General features: G+C 33.6%; 1 protein-coding gene across 8 annotated transcripts; it reads left to right on the plus strand.

Annotated features, from left to right (window-relative positions):
- The first annotated feature begins 7,249 nt into the window (after window positions 1-7,249).
- LOC111280823 (uncharacterized) lies at window positions 7,250-20,104 on the plus strand. Of its 8 annotated transcripts, none has more exons than XM_089757288.1 (15): window positions 7,250-7,319; window positions 7,633-7,904; window positions 8,385-8,559; window positions 8,845-8,928; window positions 9,711-9,952; window positions 10,277-10,514; window positions 11,335-11,414; window positions 11,488-11,572; window positions 13,681-13,812; window positions 13,901-14,014; window positions 17,053-17,100; window positions 18,046-18,130; window positions 18,649-18,705; window positions 18,824-18,987; window positions 19,832-20,104. In XM_089757288.1, the coding sequence occupies exons 2-14, from the start codon at window positions 7,675-7,677 to the stop codon at window positions 18,964-18,966; spliced, it is 1,713 nt and encodes a 570-aa protein (XP_089613414.1). In that variant the 5' UTR covers window positions 7,250-7,319; window positions 7,633-7,674; the 3' UTR covers window positions 18,967-18,987; window positions 19,832-20,104. The 8 variants fall into 8 exon arrangements, with proteins under 8 accessions (XP_089613414.1, XP_089613416.1, XP_022724054.2 ...); XM_089757290.1 differs by lacking the exon at window positions 19,832-20,104 and adding an exon at window positions 19,515-19,623; XM_022868319.2 differs by lacking the exon at window positions 19,832-20,104 and having other exon boundaries at window positions 18,824-19,415.
- Window positions 20,105-20,608: the final 504 nt, after the last annotated feature.

Here is a 20,608-nt window from a genome sequence, read left to right on the forward strand (position 1 = left end):
TTGCACAAACCTCCTATACTCTGACTAATGTATCTTGTTATAAAGAAATAGAAAGTAGAATTTTCTAAGTTTTAGCTTGGCTTTATTGTCATTTCTTTCTTACTTGCACAAGTTTGAGAATAGGTAATTAATCTAAAGGTAAATAATTTGGACTGCTGGGATCAAATGAACATAATTACAACTTCTAGGTTAGATTTTTGTAAATCACTTAAAGGTAAGTTTACTAAAGATAATTCAATTTATGTGTTTGCGTGTACAATAATGCAAGTGTGAGCTCGATTTGCTTCGATCTACTAGTAATAGAGTTGATTTACATTTCACATACTTGGGTGGGCAATGCCATTCATAAAATAACATAAGTCTGAGCTTGATTTATATCAAGCTACTGACAATAAACCTTTAGGTTGTTTGCGTTCCATGTCCTTACTATGACATTGCCATTTAAATCATGTAATTTGTAGGTTGTATCATGAATAACTTCCTTAATAATATATGGTCTTTCCCACATCGGGGCCAATTTGTCACTTTAGTTATCTACCTTTGAAGCTTTAACTTTTTTGAGTACCAGTTGCCCTTCTTGATGTATTTATGATGGACTCTCTTATTAAAATAATTAGCTACTTTTTGTTAGTAAGTTGCAATTCAAGTTAAGACTATGTCTTTATTTTTTAGTGAGGTTGAGGTTGGCCTTAAATGCCTTTTTATTTTTTTTCTTTCAATGCCAATTCAACTCTTAAGCTTAATAGGTCAATCTCAACCGATACTATGGCTTTCGTTTCAAATATCAAGTGAAAAGGGGTTTCACCAGTAGGCATCTTTGTGGTTATCTTCATGGCCCATAGAACTCCTAATAACTTATTGGCCCATTTTTTTTTGTTGCATCAAGCTTCTTTTTCAAGGCTTTTAATATTATCTTATTTGTAGCTTCTGCTTACCTGTTGGATTGAGAGTGGGCAACTGATGTCAACTTGAGGTTAATGTGAAGATTTGAGCATCATTTTTTAAATCTCGAATTATTGAATTATTTACCATTGGCTGTTATCATGGAACAAGGTAATATAAATCTGCAGACTATGTTTTTTTATCCAAACTTCTCAACTTACGCTTTCGTGGTGGTGGCTAGGGCTTCGACTTTTAACCATTTTTTGAAGTAATCTACTACCACTAAGATGAATCTCCTTGACTTGTGGCCAAGATGAATGGTCAGAGGATGTCCATCCCCCATTGCATGAATGGCCACGGGTTAATGATATTAGTGAGCTTGGTTGAGGAAATGTGTTTTTGATGGGTAAATTTTTTATATTTGTCATATTTCTTTAACAATTTGATCTGTCCCTCCTGATGGTGGGCTAATAATAACCCTGCCTTAGCACTTTATAAGCCAAAGGCTGAGGTCTGAGGTGATTTTCACATATTCTTTCGTGGATTTCTTTCAGGATGTACTTTACCTCTTTTTCATTAACACATCTTAGGTAGGTAGATTAAAGGATATCTTATATAATTTTCCTTAGATCATTATGTATCGGGGGGCCTTTTCATCAGTGCCTAGCTTGAACTTTTTCATCGAGTAGTATTCCCATAGTCAAGTATGCTTTAATTGACGTCATCTAAGTTTATTTCTTTGTGACCTGTCCCATGAGCTTGTCCTAGGTGCTTTTATGCACTAGTTCTTCTACTAGAACTTGGTCCAGGCTTTCCATTGCTGCTCCTGAAGCTAACTTAGACAAGGGGTCTGCTATTGAATTTTTTAACCTTAATATTTTTTTCATCTCAGCTTTTTTGAAGCCAACCATTAAAGCTAGTGTTTTGTCGAGGTACTTTCGAATTTCATCTTTCTGAACTCCAAACTCTCTATTTACTTGACCAACCACTAATTGGGAGTCACTATAAGTAATTATGCACTGAACATTCAGTTTGATTGCTAACCTTAGGTTGGTTATCAATACCTTATATTTTGCTTCATTGTTAGATACCTTGAACTTGAATCTCAAGGCGTATGGGTACTATAGCCCTTCCAGACTTATTAAAATAAGGCAAGCTTTTCCCCCTTGGCTTGTAACGAATTTGTCGACATAAAGCTTCCAATCATTTTTATCCAAAATTTCTTTTTTTTTCTTAGGTTATCTTTTCAATTTTATCGAGTTGCGCTTTACTACAAAGTCTACCAATATCTATGATTTTAATGTTGATCTAAGTAAAAAGTGTAGATCAAATTCGCTAAGCTTTACTACCCATTTGATTAGCTTTTTTGATGTTTCAATCTTCTATAAAGACTTGCCTTAGTGGTTGATTGGTTAGAATGTGGATCATGTAGGCCTGAAAGTATGGCTTGAGTTTTCTAACCGAGGTGACCATGGCATAGGCTAATTTCTTTATACTATTGTAATTAACTTTAGGTCTTGCCTGTACTTTGCTTACAAAATAGATTGATCATTATTTTTTTTGTTCTTTTTAAACTAAGACTAAGCTGACAGCTTGATCTGTGCTGGCCAAGTACAAGTACAATTTTGTTAGTCTTCGATTTAGATAAAATAGGTTGAAAAGATAAGAACTCTTTGAGTTTATTAAAAGTTTTTTGGCATTGAGGAGTCTATCTGAAGTTAGAAACATTCCTGAGAGTTTTGAAGAATGGTAGACATTGTTCTACCAATCTAGACATAAATTGGTTGAAGACAGCTATTCTATCTGTTAACCTTTGTACCTTTTTTATCGAGGTTAGTGCTTTCATTTCTAAGATTGCCTAAACCTTTTCGAGGTTCACCTTTATCCCTCTTTAGTTGATCATGTAACCTAAGAACTTATTTGATGTAACCCTAAAAATGTATTTACTGAGGTTAAGTATTATATTATACTTTTTCAAAGTGTTGAAGGTTTTTTTGAGGTCTTTTAGGTGCTCGATCAAACTCTTGTTTTTAACTATCATGTTGTCTAAATATACCTCCATATTACTGTTGATCTAGTTTTTAAATACACCAATCTCTAGTAGGTTACCCTTGTATTTTTCAATTTGAAGGGCATGATCTTGTAGTAATAAAGACCTTTCTCAGTAATAAAAGTTATTTTATCCTCATCTTTTTTCAATATTTTAATTTGATTGTAGCTTAAATAAGCATATATGAAGCTAAAGAGGCAATGCTTAACACTATCATTTACATAATCGATCTATGCTAGGGAAAGAAAAGCTATCTTTCGAATAAGCTTTATTCAGGTTGGTAAAATCCATGTACATTTTCATTTTTCGTTGTGCTTTTTGACCATGACCACATTGGCTATCCACTCGGGGTAGTAGACCTTCTTGATAAAGTCAACTTGTAATAATTTGTCAACCTCTTTCTCAACGACCTGTTATCTTTTAAGGGTAAAAGTTTTTTTTTTTGTCGAACTGATTTGACTTTGGGATTAGTATGTAGTCTGTGGACCATTATTTTGATTTTAATCTTGGGCATATCAAATGGTGTCCAAGCAAATAGGTCAGCATTATTTTTTATGAGTTGAATTAGTTGGTCTTTATGTTTAAGCTTGGCTCCGATCTACATGTATTTTTGAAGAATGTTGTTCCAGAATAAAATTATCAAGAGGTCCTCAATTGGCTAAAGTCAGTTTAGGTTCGAGTTCGATTTTTGATTGATTATCTTTTTTTGTTTTATTAGGTTAGGATCATTTCTTACAAAAATAAGTCTCGATGTGATGTGTATATTGAATAATTTGTTAAACGTATTAATAGAAGTGAAATACATTCTTCATTTAATACTGTATTTTGGTCGGTGTGTTAACTTGATCTTAGTAACATAAAAAAATTAATGCCAGCTTATAAGCTCAGTTGTTTCTACTGTTGCCTTAAAATTAAAAAAAATAGAACAAAATTAAACTTTTACAGAGCTTAGGAGCTCAGAGTGGCTTAAGAGTGTATTTTTCCTAAACCAATCTTATGTTTTGTGTTCTTGTCAGTGATTTTTTGCTCTTTGTCAGTTTTTTATGTTGGTTCCTTTTTGTTTTCTACTTATTATCGACCGAGCTACTTGTCTATTTCCTAGTCCTACCTTTTATTGTTGTGACATAATATTACCGTGTCATGGACTGGTCTCCTCAAACTTTTCAAACCCCTGCAGGTGTTAGAAATTTCACTTTTAAATGGAGAACTAATCTTATGAGTCGCATAATAGACTGGCTAGGTTAACCTAATATCATATTGTAGGCATATGAGACATCTACTATCATGAACTCCATGACTGAAGTAATCATTTTTAGCTCTATCCCTAGGGAGATCAGAACCTTGATAGTTTCTTTTATGGGCACCTACCCATTTTCAAACCTCACTAATGTGGTAGTGATCGACTTTAACTTATGTTTGTTGATCCTTAATTTCTTGAAACAGTCATAGTACATAAGGTCAATCAAACTCCTATTATCAAATAAGATTCTTTTGATCACATAGTTAGATACTAAGGCTGTGATCACTATGACATCATCATATAGGTGTTAGATCCCCTCTAGATTTTTCAAGTTGAATGAGATCAGCTTATCTCTCTAGTATTTTTCTTTCTTAGTCGAGGTGTCTACTATAATTACTATGCCCAAGTTAAACTCTTTTTGCCAAAATGTAGTTGCCTCTAGTGATCACATTAATCACCCCGACGATTGGCCCGCTATTATTAGCCGACCTTTTTTTTGACTTGGCTTTACTTCTTGGGCATCCCTTTTTTCTTGATTTGATCTTTTTTTTCTACTCTGGATGGGTGTTTTGTGATCATTTCTATAGTCTCTCTTAAATTGGTCATGTCTTTCTATCCCATACATATTTTCAACTGACTTTACTTTATCAGAGCTTTAATCTCATTTTTTAGGTTGACATAGACTTTGATATTATGGTCAATGTCCCGGTGAAAAACATTTTTTTTTAGATCCCATTTTGTGTTTTGTTTTAGTGGCTTAGGCTATCTGAGGTTGGAATTTCTTTTAATTTGCATTAAAATCCTCTCATGAAAGGTATTCAATGTAGTGTAGCTTCTTTCTCTGCTCGGGCTTTTAGCTTTATGTTGTCTCCTTTTTAAGAGAGGATTGTAGAATTTTTTACCTTTTTTATGACTGAGAATGGAGGATAAGCCTCTCTCATCTTGGTTTGATTTCATTGTAACTTCAGCATTGATATATTTTTTTGCTATTAGTAGGACGACGATCAGAGTTTTGGGCCATTCCAGTGACAATGTCAACTTTAAGTGGTGCTCTTTATCGTTGAGTCTATTAGTTAGCATGGCAATAGCAGCCGTCTATTTCAAGTCTTTAACCTATAGAGCTTTCACGTTAAAACGCGTGACAGCTTTTCAGGGTTTCATTTTTTCCTTGGTGAATTAACATCAGGCTCAAGGTCATTTTCTTTGCTTTTCGGCTACTTATAAATCTGGATAGGAATAAATGGTTAAGCTCTTTAAATGTAGTGATTGACCTTGGCTCCAGATTACTATACTGAGATCAAGCTACACTTTTTAGTGTAGTGACTAGACTTTTGCACATTAGAGTCTCGTCTGTCCTTTATATCATTATGTTACTTTTGTAAAGTTTCAAATTATCAAAAGGGTTAGAAGTACCATTATATGTCTCCAAGGTTGGCATTTTAAATCCCTTGGGAGGCATGACTCTATTAATCTCTTTAGTAAAGGTTAAGGTTTCTAGAAACTTGAGCTCATCCTTAAATAATACTATTTTTTTTAGCTCTTTCTCTATGGCTTGTATCAAATCTTCCAAATCTCTGTTTGATTGAAGTTCATGGTTTGTTTGTTTGGACTTTTAGATTGTGGCATGTGTAGAATTATAGTTGGGGCGGTGATAAGTTGGATTAGTGTGTTCTTCTTCTTTAAAGGCCAAAAAAGCTTTTGCCTCTTTGTAGCTTGATTGTTCGACAACAACTTCTTGGTTCGGTGTGACTAAGTCTGGCATTTTGGAGACTTATGGTGAGATTATAGTTTGTAACATTTATTTGAGGGCTTGTATTTACTCGGTCAGGGCTTAAAATTGCTTCATGGTTGGCCCAACTTGTGGTTGAGCTGGGTAGATAGAATGCTGACTTTAGAGAGTTTTTGTTCTAGTTGGGGCGATTGCCTCTCCTTCATTTTGAGTTTTTTTTTTTAGGTGGCATTGTTTTGTGCTTAGCTAATATGAAATGTTTGCCTTACTTGACCTGTCAAATGTAAGTGCCGAGGTCCAACCTAAAGGTATTCTTGTAAATATAAAAGGAAAGAACGGTTGAGGTAAAGACAAAGAGTGTTCCTTCCGTTTGTATTCCAATATACAAGTCAATAAGAATCAGGTCGGAAAGGAAATAAAAAAGTCAAAAAAAGAGAAATAGATGAATTAGATAAACCTATCTTTATTGTATCTGAATTTTTATATTTATAGGTAAGCTAAATGGAACAAAAAGAAAATAATTAAGATATGACTGAATTGAAATGATACTAATCATATCAGATCGATCTGACATATCAAATCAACATAAATGATCAAGATACCCTTAATTATCTATTGAAGACTTTAAAAAAAAATTATTATGCCTTTTGTACCATTATATGCCCCTACCACTTTCAAAACTCTACTATTGTTTGTTTATTATTTTTCATTTGTGTTGTTTATAAGCCTTTTTGTTATGAATATTTTTCTATTGTTTTTTATTTTCTTTTTCTTTATTCAGTAGTTTTTCCTGCACCGCGGAAAAAACTCTATTATAATTAAAACTCTATCATAACATTTGTAGGCTGTAGCTGAAATTCTTTAAAACCATGGTCAGTTTCAACACGGTTTTTAACCCTCAAACCGAACCGTGGTTATTCAGGATTACATGATACGTTTACGGTCAAGATCGTTTGGCACTAAAAAACGCGTTAAGTCCAGTTTGCGCGCCTTCATGCCAATCCGACGTGGAAAATAATTTAATCGTTCTTTCACGTTAGCCGGCTTAGGCCTGTCAGTAACTGCCACGTGACGGTTAATTTCCGCCCTCCCTGACGTTTTACACTTTTATTGTTTGTCTCCTTCTATTCAAATACCGGTATTGTACCGGTTGGCGGGTCCGCCCTTAAAGAGATAGCAATTTCCTCGCCAACGTCTTTGTAACCAGCACGATCTTTAACGGACAATTAAATCTCTTATTGACAATAATGCCCTCCCACTGGAGGTCTTTGACTGCTTCTATATGTGGAGAATACGGTAATTTCAATTCAACTCATTAATAAACCTATTTAATTTTCTTAGTTGAAGTGAAACAGAGGATGAGAGGACTCTGTTTTTGCAGTAAAACTTCAGAGTTGATAGAAAACTCTTCTCGTAAGGTAAGTTTTCGTATTTAATTGAAAATTTTGTTTTTTATTTTTAGTATTTATTTTTTTTTCAAATTTTTATTGGAATTTGTTAGATATTATTCCATAATATGAAAGGCTTTATAAGGAACTGACTAGAGTAATCAATATATCACTATATGAATCTGAAAGTATTTATTTTCCTTTTCCGTTTAATTGATCTGTAACTGAACAATCCTAGTATGATTCTAATCAAGCAAATAATTCAATTGTAAAATTCACGTTTATTTGGTTTGGAATTTTAGATATTTATTTTTATTTATATATATTTTTATAATTTTTGTAGACTTTTGGATAGAACTGATGTTGTGATTGGGGCTTGTTGACAATGGATTCTGCAAGGAGTTGGTTTAAGAAATTCCAACATAAGAATGAAAAAGTAGAAAATTCACCAAAGAAAAAAAAGGAAATTGAGAATGAAAAGTATGCACATAAGCCTCCCATCCATGGGGTTGGGGCACCTTCAGCTGCCACCAAACAGAAGGTTGACGCTGCTAAGCAGTATATTGAGAAACACTACAAAGCTCAGATGAAGAATTTGCAGGACAGAAAGGAAAGGTAACTTACTAAATACTAGCGTTAACTTATCACATCTTGTATAACTAGACCGCCTTGCATATTTTTAGCTCATGGCATTACTTGAATTACTTTTGCGAAAGATATGTTGTGCTTTGATATCTGTACTAGGCACATCGCTTAGATATTTTTTGTTTTGAAACAAATGAATTATGGTGGGTGAATCTCATATCATATGTTTGTATGTTAAAGGGTTTTAACTTTTAAGCTTGTTTACTTTGCAGGATGTTTCTGTCTCCTTGTGAGTTTCATTTGTTTGAATGGGGCCTTTCTAACTATTACTGAAATTAGGTCTTTTTGTTGATTGTTTTGCACTGGTATAGGATAGTGTCACATCGATGTCTATTTCATAAAGAATTGTATTTCTATTTCAATATTGTTTCTCTTGCAGTTTTATAATTTATATGTTGAACTTCTCTTTTTTTTTTTTTTTTTGCTAACAATTATCCATATGGAATATAGACGTTGGATGTTAGAGAGGAAACTTGCTGATGCTGATGTAACTGCAGAAGAGCAAATGAGTATGCTTAAATTTTTAGAGAAACAGGAAACAGAATACATGCGCCTTCAAAGACACAAGATGGGTGTTGATGACTTTGAACTGCTGACCATTATAGGGAGGGGTGCATTTGGAGAGGTCTTGCTCTTCTTATTTTGTTGTTTTCTTATTTGAATTTTACTCTTATTGTTAGTAATATTTTTTCTTACACTAGTTAGTGATTTATTTATGCTTTGCGTTGCAATCTTATGGTGTTCAAATTTCTCCAATATGCATCTCCATACCTGGTGGTAAATATTGTTTAGCTCTAGCATCCTTGCCTCCACCATTTTCCACTTTCTTGTTTAATGACAAAGTACATGATGCTGCATTAAATTATTTTTTCATTTCTGGTTATGGAAGATGTCTGCTGTCATCATACAGGTAAGAATTTGTAAAGAAAAATCTACTGGAAATGTGTATGCCATGAAAAAGCTCCAAAAATCTGAGATGCTTCGCAGAGGCCAGGTACTGTTTGGTTCATAATGTTTTTCCTGATTCCTTTACATTTCTTTGGAAGGAGACAAGTTTACTTCATTTGACAGCTTTCTTTTAGTGGATGGGAGAAATAAAAAACCTCGAGATCCTCTCTCAAATTCACTTTTTAAATTCTGTCAAATTGGGAGGATTAGAGAAGAGTATTTTACTTCAATGTTTTCAGCTTGTTATTTCCCTGTATTCTTCATTTTTTTTAGTAATGATTTATAATTATAGTGGTAATAGCAGAAAATCTTTGCTAATTTATATATTTTTTTCTCTCATTTTTCAATCAAGATGGGGGACAATTATTTCCTTTGTACTACTTTTTAATTCTTTATTTAACTTACTATACTCTGTTTTCCTTTTAAACTCCCAATTACACTGTTAATTTGTGAAGCTGGCTGCATTGGTAATAAGAAATAATCAAATTAACTCAGTTAGATCATATAGCTTTTGGGTTCCAGTTTGTTACATGAATTGGTATTTATTCTACCCTTCTAAGGATCAATGTGCCCTGGAACCTAATAAGAAAGGCTTCACTAATATTGAAAAATTTGCTGCATGGTTTATCCAACCTTCGTTATTCTGATCTTAGAACTTGCTGTAAAATATACATTTAAAGTTGTCAGAAACAGGGTTATATTGGGAAGAGAAGGAATATCAAATTGCATTTGAAAGATTGGAGATTCAGTTAAATATTGGTTTGAAGTATGAAGGTACTTTCTCCTGCATTAGTCATTCTCTTTACTTCTCTACTTCTCCCTGTCCAGGTCGAGCATGTTAAAGCAGAAAGGAATCTCCTTGCTGAAGTTGACAATGAATGCACTGTCAAGCTCTACTGCTCGTTTCAGGATGATGACTTTTTGTATCTTGTAATGGAATATCTCCCTGGGGGCGATCTGATGACATTACTGATACGGAAGGATACCTTAACTGAGGATGAGGCAAGGTTTTATGTTGGCCAGACGGTTCTTGCAATTGAATCCATCCACAAGCACAACTACGTCCACAGGTTTTCTATCTTTCTTGACCATTTTCCCGCAGGATCTGTTTCATCTGTGGGTTAGACAACGTACAATTCTCTCATGGTCCATGGGTGCTATTTTCCCCATTGTTAGCTTCTTCTTACAGAATTATTTATAGCATATGGAAAATGGGTAGTATACTGCTCTCTGGACCAATCTTTTCATTTTACTGATATACCATACGAACATTCAAGCCTGATAATCACGTATTTCTGGAATGAATATTCTTCTTGTCTTCCCTCCACTCGTGAAGAAGCACACAAATAGAAAGAAAAGATGTGTATTTCATAACATCACCTTATTCTTTGTAGGGATATCAAGCCTGATAATTTATTGCTTGACCGTAATGGCCATATGAAGCTCTCGGATTTTGGATTGTGTAAGCCCCTTGATAGTAGTAGCTTTCCAGACCTTAGAGAGGATGACCATGGAGGGGGAAGAAACTTTAAACCCTCAATGGAGATTGGTAAACATTCTAATCTTCCTACTACACCAAAGCGGACACAACAGGAGCAGTTGTTACATTGGCAAAAGAATAGGCGAACATTGGTATGCTTTCTAGATCCTCAGGTGGTGTCTATTGATTGTAAAGAAGCTTTTATTGATTGCTAAGATTGGACGCAGTTTGTATTGTGTTCCTTGTTTTCAGATTGAAAGACATAGGGGCAGGACTTGTGCTCTTAGCAAACTGCTGTTGGCATCTTAAACTAGCAAAACGTGTTTATTGGCAAAAGGAAAATCTTCTTGAATTTGACCTCTGTTTGTGGGCCCCTTTAGCGACTAAAAGGCATTCTAGTTATTTCAACGAACTGGAGCTCTGCTCCTCAGGGGTCCAAAGAATGAGCCCCCTGCAGTAAAGTGGCCCTTTAGTGTGTTTCTAGTCAATTCTATTCTGAAGTTTCTTCTCTCTTTCTATCTCTCTCTCTGATTTCCTTACAAAGTAGCAAATGGAATCCCTTACATAAGATAATTATGACCTGCCAATATGTTTTGATTCTATCTTTTCTGCAGACATCATAATAGATACTACTCTTCCTGGTTCTTGGGTTTTAAGTGTGACCCGTGAAGCTATTGAAAACTAGCACAAATAAAAATACTTCTGTTGCATGTGCATGCTTTGTATTTTTTATTTTTACAACTTGCAGGCATATTTTGCATTAATAGATTAACAAAACTTGTTTTCTGGAGAGTTGAATTCTATTTTCTTTTTACTGAAACTGAATAAAAGCAGCTTAACCATGTTTCATGGATTTAATTTATTTTCCTAAAACTTAAAGGTATATATTCCATTTTTATTACCTTATTCATCTTCTTAAGGCATTTTTTATGTTTTAACTTCTTTATAATGGTTTTGCAATGTTCCATATAGGCTTACTCGACAGTTGGTACTCCTGACTACATTGCCCCAGAAGTGTTGTTGAAGAGAGGATACGGGATAGAGTGTGATTGGTTAGTCAGTTGTATTACCTATTAAATTCTCTTAATATTCTCTGTGCTAATATTCTAGAAGATTCTTCCTTAGGTGGTCGCTTGGGGCAATTATGTTTGAGATGCTTGTAGGATATCCACCTTTCTATTCTGAAGAACCTTTGTTGACGTGCAGAAAGGTTAGTGAAGTTGACTTTGTGATTGCCATTCGGTATGGTAAGACATGCATATTACGAGGTTTTTGATACAAATGAAAATCAGATATTCTTTAAGATTCAGCTATTAACTATCTGTTTGACGCTGAACATGGTTAGCAAGTAAAAGTACTGCTTATTAACCAAGTTGGGTGATTCCAGAAGTTAGCAAATAATGAAGTGACTGGGGCATAATGAATGCATCAGTGGAAATAACTTTGCGGTGATCTGCGTTGAGAGGCACTAAAGATTGTTAAGTACGTAACTTATTAGGCAGGAAAAGAACAAGGGAAATATTCTTTCTTGTTTTTTATTAATTATTTGTTACTGCTTATGACTTTGACGACATTAAGATGCTCTTAAAGTGACCACCTGGAAAGGACCAAGTGGCAAAATGGTTCTGCATTTCTGAAATAAGAACCATGAGATCCAATAAATTGAACCATGCATCTCAAAAGGAGGTATTTTAATATTCATTGATCTAGCATGAACCCTTCAAACTATAAGGAATATGATTTTTTTTTTTATGGTCAAATTATGCTGAACTGCCTGTCTGGAAGAGACATGTGATTACTAACAAATACTAACATGGCAATCCCTTAATATTGTTTCTCTAAACAAATGCTCACTCAGATTTATTTTATTTATTTGCTACATTTGAGGAAGTCTGCAGAAGGAATGGTGATTTGAACCTTCAACCTCAACTCTCTTAAAGAGTGGCCAAGCCTCGGCTATTAATTAGGAAAAAGAATACATAGCAGATTTATATTATTTCATTGAAATTTATCTATAGCAGTTTGAGATATTGCACTCAGAGATGTTTCTTTCGAACTTAATCACTGATGATCTATTCTTTTCTTAAGGTCTGTAATATTTTGTGCTGAACCTAAAACTCCAATTGTCAAAAGATTGGGTTTTTAACTCTGTAATGAACAAAGAAATCTTATCCTACTGCACTGGAAATGTGCAAATTTTTATGATCCTCAATTTATTTTCAAAAACTTATCTCCATGTTTGTTACTGCTTAGGAAAGAACTTTAGTCAGGAAGATTTCCTCAAAATTGTTTTAGACATGGTTGATGGATCATGCACTTCTAGTTCTTGGATGCTATTTGTACCTCTCTTTCTCTCTCTCTCTCTCTCTCTCTTTTCACCCTGGCTTCTTTTTTCACTCTTGGATAAGTTTATTATGTTATGATATTTAGTTTTTTTTAATTTCTTGTATTTGTAAGGTTAATTAAGTGTTCTGTCTAGACATGTTAGCAGTAACACATGGATGATTGACTCAATCATCAAATCTGCTACTATATTCCTGTTCTTGGTGGTATAGGATTAGATTTAATCTTGATTTGGAGATTTCAGTGCAAATCTAAGCACAATGAATACGTGTGCAGATTAAAAAGGTAGCTGATCGAACATGTATTGTCAATCTGTACTTTCTTTATGGACTTTAATGTTGTCTTTAGAACAAAGTGCTCAAATGTAATGGAACATTTTCTTTCTGATGATGGTGATGATCAGACGCATCAGGAATTATAATTGGTGAAAGAATGGAAATTTATTCCCTTTTGTCTTTAAGTTAAAGTTGACACACTCTAGGCAACAAGGGATGAAAGCTGGTCTGTACACAAGCAATAATTGTTCATGATTTTGTTTGCTAGAGCTAACCCTTGAAACATGTAAAGGGCCTAAAAATCTTGTGGTTACTGGAAAATAATGTTAGCATTTTAATTTTATTCGGAGTGCCCTAGATTTTTTTTATTCGGAGAACATAAACAATCACCAAATGTTTTGAATTGTATCCACAGTCTCCTTTTGCATCAATAGTATCGACTACTCTAAACTTGATTCTCAATCTAGTGATCTAGTTTCTATTTTCTGTTTGTCTTAATGAGTTTAAAACTTTCCAGTCAATTTGTTGGTTAACCTGTCTCAGCGGTTTTTAATTTTGATTGACAATGGTGAACAAACTAATATCATCTTCATCGGCTGCTACTCATAATTGTTTGTATACCTGTCTCAACAGTTTGAAAACTAGTGTTTGATCTTGATATACTACATGCATTATACAATGGGTCAGCTTATCAATGCAGATTGTAAACTGGAGAACACGTTTGAAATTCCCTGAAGAAGCCAAGTTATCTGCTGAAGCTAAAGATCTCATTCGTAAACTCCTTTGCAATGTTGAGCAGAGGCTTGGAACCAAAGGAGCTCATGAAATAAAGGTCAGAATAATTGATCCTTTCGACCCTTTTATTTTTAAGAGCAGAGATTTTATTATCATACAACCGACTCTTAAGTTCATCATATTAGGCACACCCATGGTTCAAAGATATTGATTGGAACAGATTATATCAGATGGAAGCTGCTTTTATTCCAGAGGTTAACGGTGATCTAGATACGCAGAACTTTGAAAAGTTTGAAGAGGTTAGTAGCAAAGGTTTCTCTTAGTGGGTTAATATAGTATAATTCCATCCATGCAGCTGCCCTCATGTAGTAGGCAAATATTTTGGTTATGCTGTAATTGTACCATGTTAAATCTTGTTTTCAGTAGTTTAATCCTCACATCTCCTTTTGCACTTGAAGTTCTATATAACTTTCAACTGTATTCACTAATTTAGATGCTATCAAGCTAGAAATTCCTAGTTTTGATTCGGTACCAGCAAATATAGGTTATACTTGAATTGGACTTTCAAACTAGCCTTATGAATCTTGTTATTGTTGAGAAATTTTGCCGCATGTTGAGAATTATAGCCTGATGTCTATGCATATAATGTTTTTCTCATTTAGGTACTCTAATTAGGATTTAAAGTTTTTTAAAATTTTCAATCAAGGATCTAACATTATGATCAATTTATAATATCAACTTATTCATTTTGATTAATTAAGGAAAATCACTAACAGAAACTTGAATTTGCTATTAATCTAATTAACTGCTGCCACCTAACAAAAATTACACTTGTTTCATACATACCTGGTGAGATTTTTATGTGGCAGCGGTTGTTTTTTTCCTTCCCATTTTCCTTTATTTTTTCTTTCCTTTTCCATTCCACTGACAGCATTGCCAGCTGGACATTGGTGATGTTTCTGTATTGGAGGCCAGTGCATTCTTGGTGAGGTGGGGCTAGGTTTAGCCTCTGCCTGCTTCGGCCTGGTGTGATGACACCAGATCTGGCACCTGCCAGTGCCATGTGGCACACTAGGGCCCAGTCTCACCTCAACCAGCATCTCTTGCTATTGCGAGTCTGACGCCTAGCACCAGAATTTTCAGCCTGGTGGTATGGTGTGGGATTTGGCCCCTACTAGTGCTGCTAGGCAAAATCAGGCCCCTGCCAACAGCAATCTGACTCTATTCCTTAAGTGCTAGAAAGCCCTGACTGGCATCATATTCCAACGACCACCATTGGTGGATGAGAAAAAGAGAAATTGAACTAAAGGAAAAACAAAATCCGGCTTAGTTTTCACATGTCAACTTTTAGCCATGTAAATATGCCAAATGGTTAACTCTTCCATGTGGTTGCCATTAGTGATATTGACTAAAAACTTAAATTTCTGTTATTGATCTTTTCTAATTAATCAAATAATATGATTTATAATCAACCGAATGATTTGCAAATGTTTGATCCTAATTGGGCATTGGGCCTTTTTTGCCATGTCGTGGACAAAATGTACAATGCTGTGTGATAGAAATTAAGGTGAAGCATAACTTAGAGGCATAAAAGTGAAGAATGGTGCATATGATCTGAGTTCAACTAGTGTTTAACATCAAATCTTTGACTAAACAATTTTGTCATAAGAACATTACTAGCATTGCAGTTTCAAACCTATGGCTCTTCTTTCCATGAATTTATAAATTATAACTGCTATTTTTAGGCTTCAGAAGTTCTGGTATTTTTGGACTCCTTAATGATAAAGTTTTTCTGCATTACAAATTTGAATTCATGCTCCCGTTGAAGGTCTTACTGTTTGATAATTTCTTTAAAGCAATTATAGCTGTCATTTATGAACAGTGATCAACATTTTGATACCTAGCTTGATTTTGAACTTCTAGATATGATGCTTGTCAATTATCTGCTATACATTTGGCATTCACTTTTCCAGCAATATATGCACTCCTGACAGTATTTATTTTCTTTTTCCTTTTCTTGTCTTAGGCACATTAGAATAGAAAAATTTCTTCTGCCCTTTACCAACAATGTTAACTATATTCATATCATATTGTCTTATATATTTTCTAAAGGAAATCAACGTGATTTTTTTATTCTTTTTGGTCTAGATTTGTTTTCTTGTCCATCAGTTATTGTCCCTCAACTGGCACTAAAACCTACAAGATAAATGCTCGATCTAATAATTTGGCTAGCCATAGAAGAGCTAGAATTTTGAGATCATATATTTTGTTCCTGAATGGATTTGATTCTGAAAGAAGCAACTGTAATGGTGTTTAATGTTACTTTTAAAAGTATCCAACCTACAACTTAAAACTTCCCTTTGCATGTAGGCCCCCTAGAATAATTGGGAAGAACAGGCTTGTCATGCTGACTGAAAATATGCCAACATTCTACCTGGGTCCTAATACCATTTGAATCCTTCTATATAAAACCCTTCGGCTTTAGTTGAAGAGGCCAAATAGTCCAACAGCCGACTTTAAAGTACAGGCATAACACTGACCGCAGATCAAACTGATGTGGATATAATTCCACTTAAAATGTATATTGTCAATCATTTTGCAATTTGATTGGTCAATATTCCCCTTTGGTTCCCTCACCAACACTTTTATGTACCAAAAAAAATCCTCTTCTTTCTAAATGCATTTCATATACTATTTATTTTTTTATTTTTCAATTTAATAATTTGATTTGAGGACATGATAAAGTCAATTTTATGTTTTGAGATTAGCTGCTTGCTTTAAAATATTCAAAAGCAATAAATATAAGTTCTTAAATTCAATTTCTTGAGTTCAAAAGCAATAAATATAAGTTCTTAAATTCAATTTCTTGTGTGTGTATGCGCTTGCGTGCATGTGTTCATGTGTTCTGATATATTTTGTCATAGAGTTTCTGGGAGTTTTCTTCTGAATGCAATGATCTGTCCTCCAACTTTGAAAGTTGTTGAAAAATTGCTTTCTTGTGCACTCTTAAGAACATTCATTGTGAATCTTTTATTAACTTAATGGTGTCTGTACAAAAAAAAAAAAAAGAACAAAAATTGGATGGTATGAAGCAAATTTACCTTAAAATTGTTGTAAAATTTTCATGTTATTTCTCACTGAAGGTGTGTGAAGCTTTGTCTGATATGCATAGCATAACTAATGTGTTTGTACACAATTGCTAGCTTCACCGAAGCTGATGGTTTTCGGCTTGATGTATGCCTTAATTTTCACCTTGCTTTAATTGCTTTTGTTGTTTCCTTTCTTTTCTTTTTCTGCCCATTTCTTATAACGTGTTCATTTACTTTTGCATATATAGTTGGGGGCTCAAGTACAAACTTCAACAAAATCAGGTCCCTGGAGACAGGTAACTTAAATTCTTTGCATCAATCTCGCTTTTGACTAGTTTTACTTCAGACATAATTTTCATTTCACTTATGTACATTTTGGTATTTTTCACAATGTCAAAGCTATGTATAATACTATGTCCTTGCTTTTAGAGTATAATTATGAGTATCTTTACTAAAAAGACGTTGAGGTGAATGAAGACTCCTGATAAGTGGCAAGCATATGACCAAATTTAGGCTCTTTATGGTCAATATGCCTTCATACTCTTGTCTTGAATTTCTTGAAATTGTTTTGCATTAAGAAATTTGCTGCTATGTTTATCATCACTCACCTTTTTGATTCATGATTTTACACACACACACACACACACATATATATATCATAAGATAGGGCAGTAAAAGAGTGAATAGGAGTAGCTGATCTTATATAATCTTATGCTTGGTGTAAAAGATTAAAAGTAAGATAGGATAATTTCTTAACCAATGCTATTGACTGATGTAGATATGATTAAATGTATGATAAGATGACAGTTTTATCTTCCTATATGTTGCATGCTAATAAATTGAATGGAAAATGCAACTTTTGAAGGAAAAATAGGAAATATTGAAATAATATTTCTTGATTGGGTATCCATTCTCTAATCTTATCCCTTAGGATCCAGTAATTTCGTCCATTTTATCCTAAAAGAATTTGTAACCCACTTCCTATCAGATCCTCTTTTCAAGTACAAACCAAATATTATATGTTATCATTTTTATCTTATCAATTATCATCTCTGTCATCTTTTGGTGTCAAACTCATCCTATAAGAATTATATCGTACGTGCCTTGCTTTACTTAACGTGCATTTGTACCTGGTATTTCTCTTTAGGTGCTATTGTGCTTTGCACGGCTCAACATTGCCACCAGTTTATGTATCTGTAACAATTGATGGATCTTTGACTTTTTATTTTCAAAAATTGCAGATGCTTTCATCAAAGGATGAAAATTTCATTGGTTATACATACAAGAATGTTGAGATTGTCAAAGAGCATCATCTTCCAGGCATTGGTTCGTGTAAACAAGAAAATTGACTTTTTTTTTCCACTGCTTGATATGATTCAAAGCTATGCTAAGCTAAGGATTAAGAATAGTTAATAGGTTTACTATAAATGCAATTATTCTATCTGGTATGTACTCTTATATGCACATGATCTTTATCTCGTTGCCAATGTTTTCAGTACAAGTCGTGTTTAAATAAGGCAAAACAAACCAAACTATAATAATGGTATTGTGATGATGATAATGCTGTGATAATAGTAACAAGATCATGAAAAAAACACTGTTACAACCTTTTGGGACATTAGAACTAATTATTCCTCATTTTGTGTACAATGAAAAACTTATTACTATTACTATTTTTTTGCATTAGCAGTTGTAATAGTACTATTAGTCACAATGACAGTAGTAATAACTATGCAATAAAAAATTGCAGAAATCAGTTGCTACAACCTCCCTTTTGGTACCATGCTTTAATACTATCTTTTCCGCCTTGAAAACTGCTGACAGTTACATGTGTATGACTGCAGCTGAGTTGAAGAAGAAAAGCAATGCACCTAAGAGACCTTCTGTGAAGTCATTGTTTGGTAATTGTTGTCACTTGTATTATCAACTACTTCTTGTTTCAACTACTTAGAGTTGTTTCCTGTTTGGAGTCTTTTCTTGAATGCTTGCTTGCCTGCTCGTGTTGTTCCCATTTTGCAGACACTCCAGGACCTCCTGATCTCACCGCAAAAGGAAGATTTCTTAACAATTTGCCAGCTCAATTAGAGGTATCTGAAAGCCCGGTGTCTGAACATCAATCTAATAGAACCACACAATATTTTCGGAAACCATTGCAAATATAGCAGAAATGATGGTTTCTATAGGTAAATTTTTCATAGCAAATTGGGAATAGAAATCATTTTCAACATTGCTAATAGGCAATACCATAGGTTGAGTCATCATATACTTTAAAAAATTCTTCTTTGTTTAGTATTAATCACATTTGAAAATAGCATATATGGTCATTCTTGGTCCATCATATATAGATGGGGCAGTTGGCTTTCTTCCCGTAAATCCTTTCAACCTGAGCTTTTGGAGTAGATTCATTAGCTATGTTTATGTTGCATATAGAAGAAAGACGAGAACTGATTAGTCTAGGTAGTTCTTTATTTTCCCATCACACCAGTAGATATAGAATTAAATTATTTATACAGATGTTATCTCATAAATGTTCTGTCTCTTTTTTTCTTAATTAGATTATTGTACATCTTAATATTAACTATAGTTGACTTTTGGTGGGATATACGTTTCAGTAATTTTGACCACTCAAAAATATTTAAACTCGTTTATAATGTATGAATGCTGGTTGTATGTATAGTTATACTAAATGATAGTTTATTTTGCACTGTAGCATTTGATTCAATGGTGGGTACATATTTCCCCTCTGCTTGAAGAGCTTGTCCTGAATGTTTCAACTCTTTTACGAAATTAAAAAATAAAAAATAAAAAAGCGATATTTATGTTAAACCATTAGATATTGTGATTCTTGTTGCATAAATGTCTGTTGTATGTTATCAGACATGCACATTATTTCTTAGCTTAAACCTGGTTTCAACGAGTCTCACACAGTACAAACCTGGAGATTAAAATATTGTATGCATAAAAAAAGGAAAGACTTTTTTTTTTTTTTTTGGTTACTGAGAATGACAATATAAGATGATTATGCAGAGGAGACGGTGAGGTGCTTGACATGTATATATTTGGATATGACAACAAGGACAAGACAATTCATTGCGGCAGCTTTCCCCTTCCAATCTTTGCGCTTGCAATAGAACTAAAATTTAGGTTTTCGTATTTGAAATTTAATTTAATTGGATCATATTTAAAAGGTAACATCTTGTAATAGTTAATAATTGTGTGATATATAAATAGAATATTAGATTTTTAATTTTAATAATCAGATTTAAAATTTGATAATCATTATCTAATTGTGTTTTTGAAGGAACACCTGTGTTTAATTAATCTTCTATCACACTAAATAGATGTGTCAGCTAATTTTGAACCACAATTATCAAAGAGCAATGCAATTAATTGAAACTTGATTAAAGAATATCTTAGTAAAAATTGATCAGACGATTTAAAACTCTTGAATGATGATGGGTATATAATTTTTTTTTTTTTAATTTGCAAAAGATTTTTAAATCATTAAAAGTAAGACGTGTAAATGCTAAGAACAATCCAAAATGATCGGCCACGAAATGACTGCATGTACTCATCTTGGTTTTTAACAATAGAAAACAAATAAATTCCCAAATTTCATCTCTCAATAAAAAATTAATACACCAGCATGGCTAGTCTAAGCAGATTTGGAGAAGAGGCACAAACCCAAGGGGAAAGATTCTTAGTTATTTCTGCCTTTAATGGCCTATATTTTTATTACGAATCCAGCAGAGAAGAACAGTGGATTATTTGGAAAGCATGCATGCATTTATATTCGTACATATA

Source organism: Durio zibethinus, chromosome 28 (assembly GCF_047325235.1).
Source record: "Durio zibethinus cultivar Kanyao isolate XHJ-2024 chromosome 28, ASM4732523v1, whole genome shotgun sequence".
Lineage (NCBI taxonomy): Eukaryota > Viridiplantae > Streptophyta > Magnoliopsida > Malvales > Malvaceae > Durio > Durio zibethinus.

Coding starts and splice junctions, on each gene's coding strand:
- LOC111280823 (XM_089757288.1), top strand. CDS start 7,675: ATGGATTCTGCAAGGAGTTGGTTTAAGAAATTCCAACATAAGAATGAA. Junction 9,953..10,276: donor AAGCACAACTACGTCCACAG/GTTTTCTATCTT, acceptor TATTCTTTGTAG/GGATATCAAGCCTGATAATT. Junction 18,706..18,823: donor TTCTGTGAAGTCATTGTTTG/GTAATTGTTGTC, acceptor CCCATTTTGCAG/ACACTCCAGGACCTCCTGAT.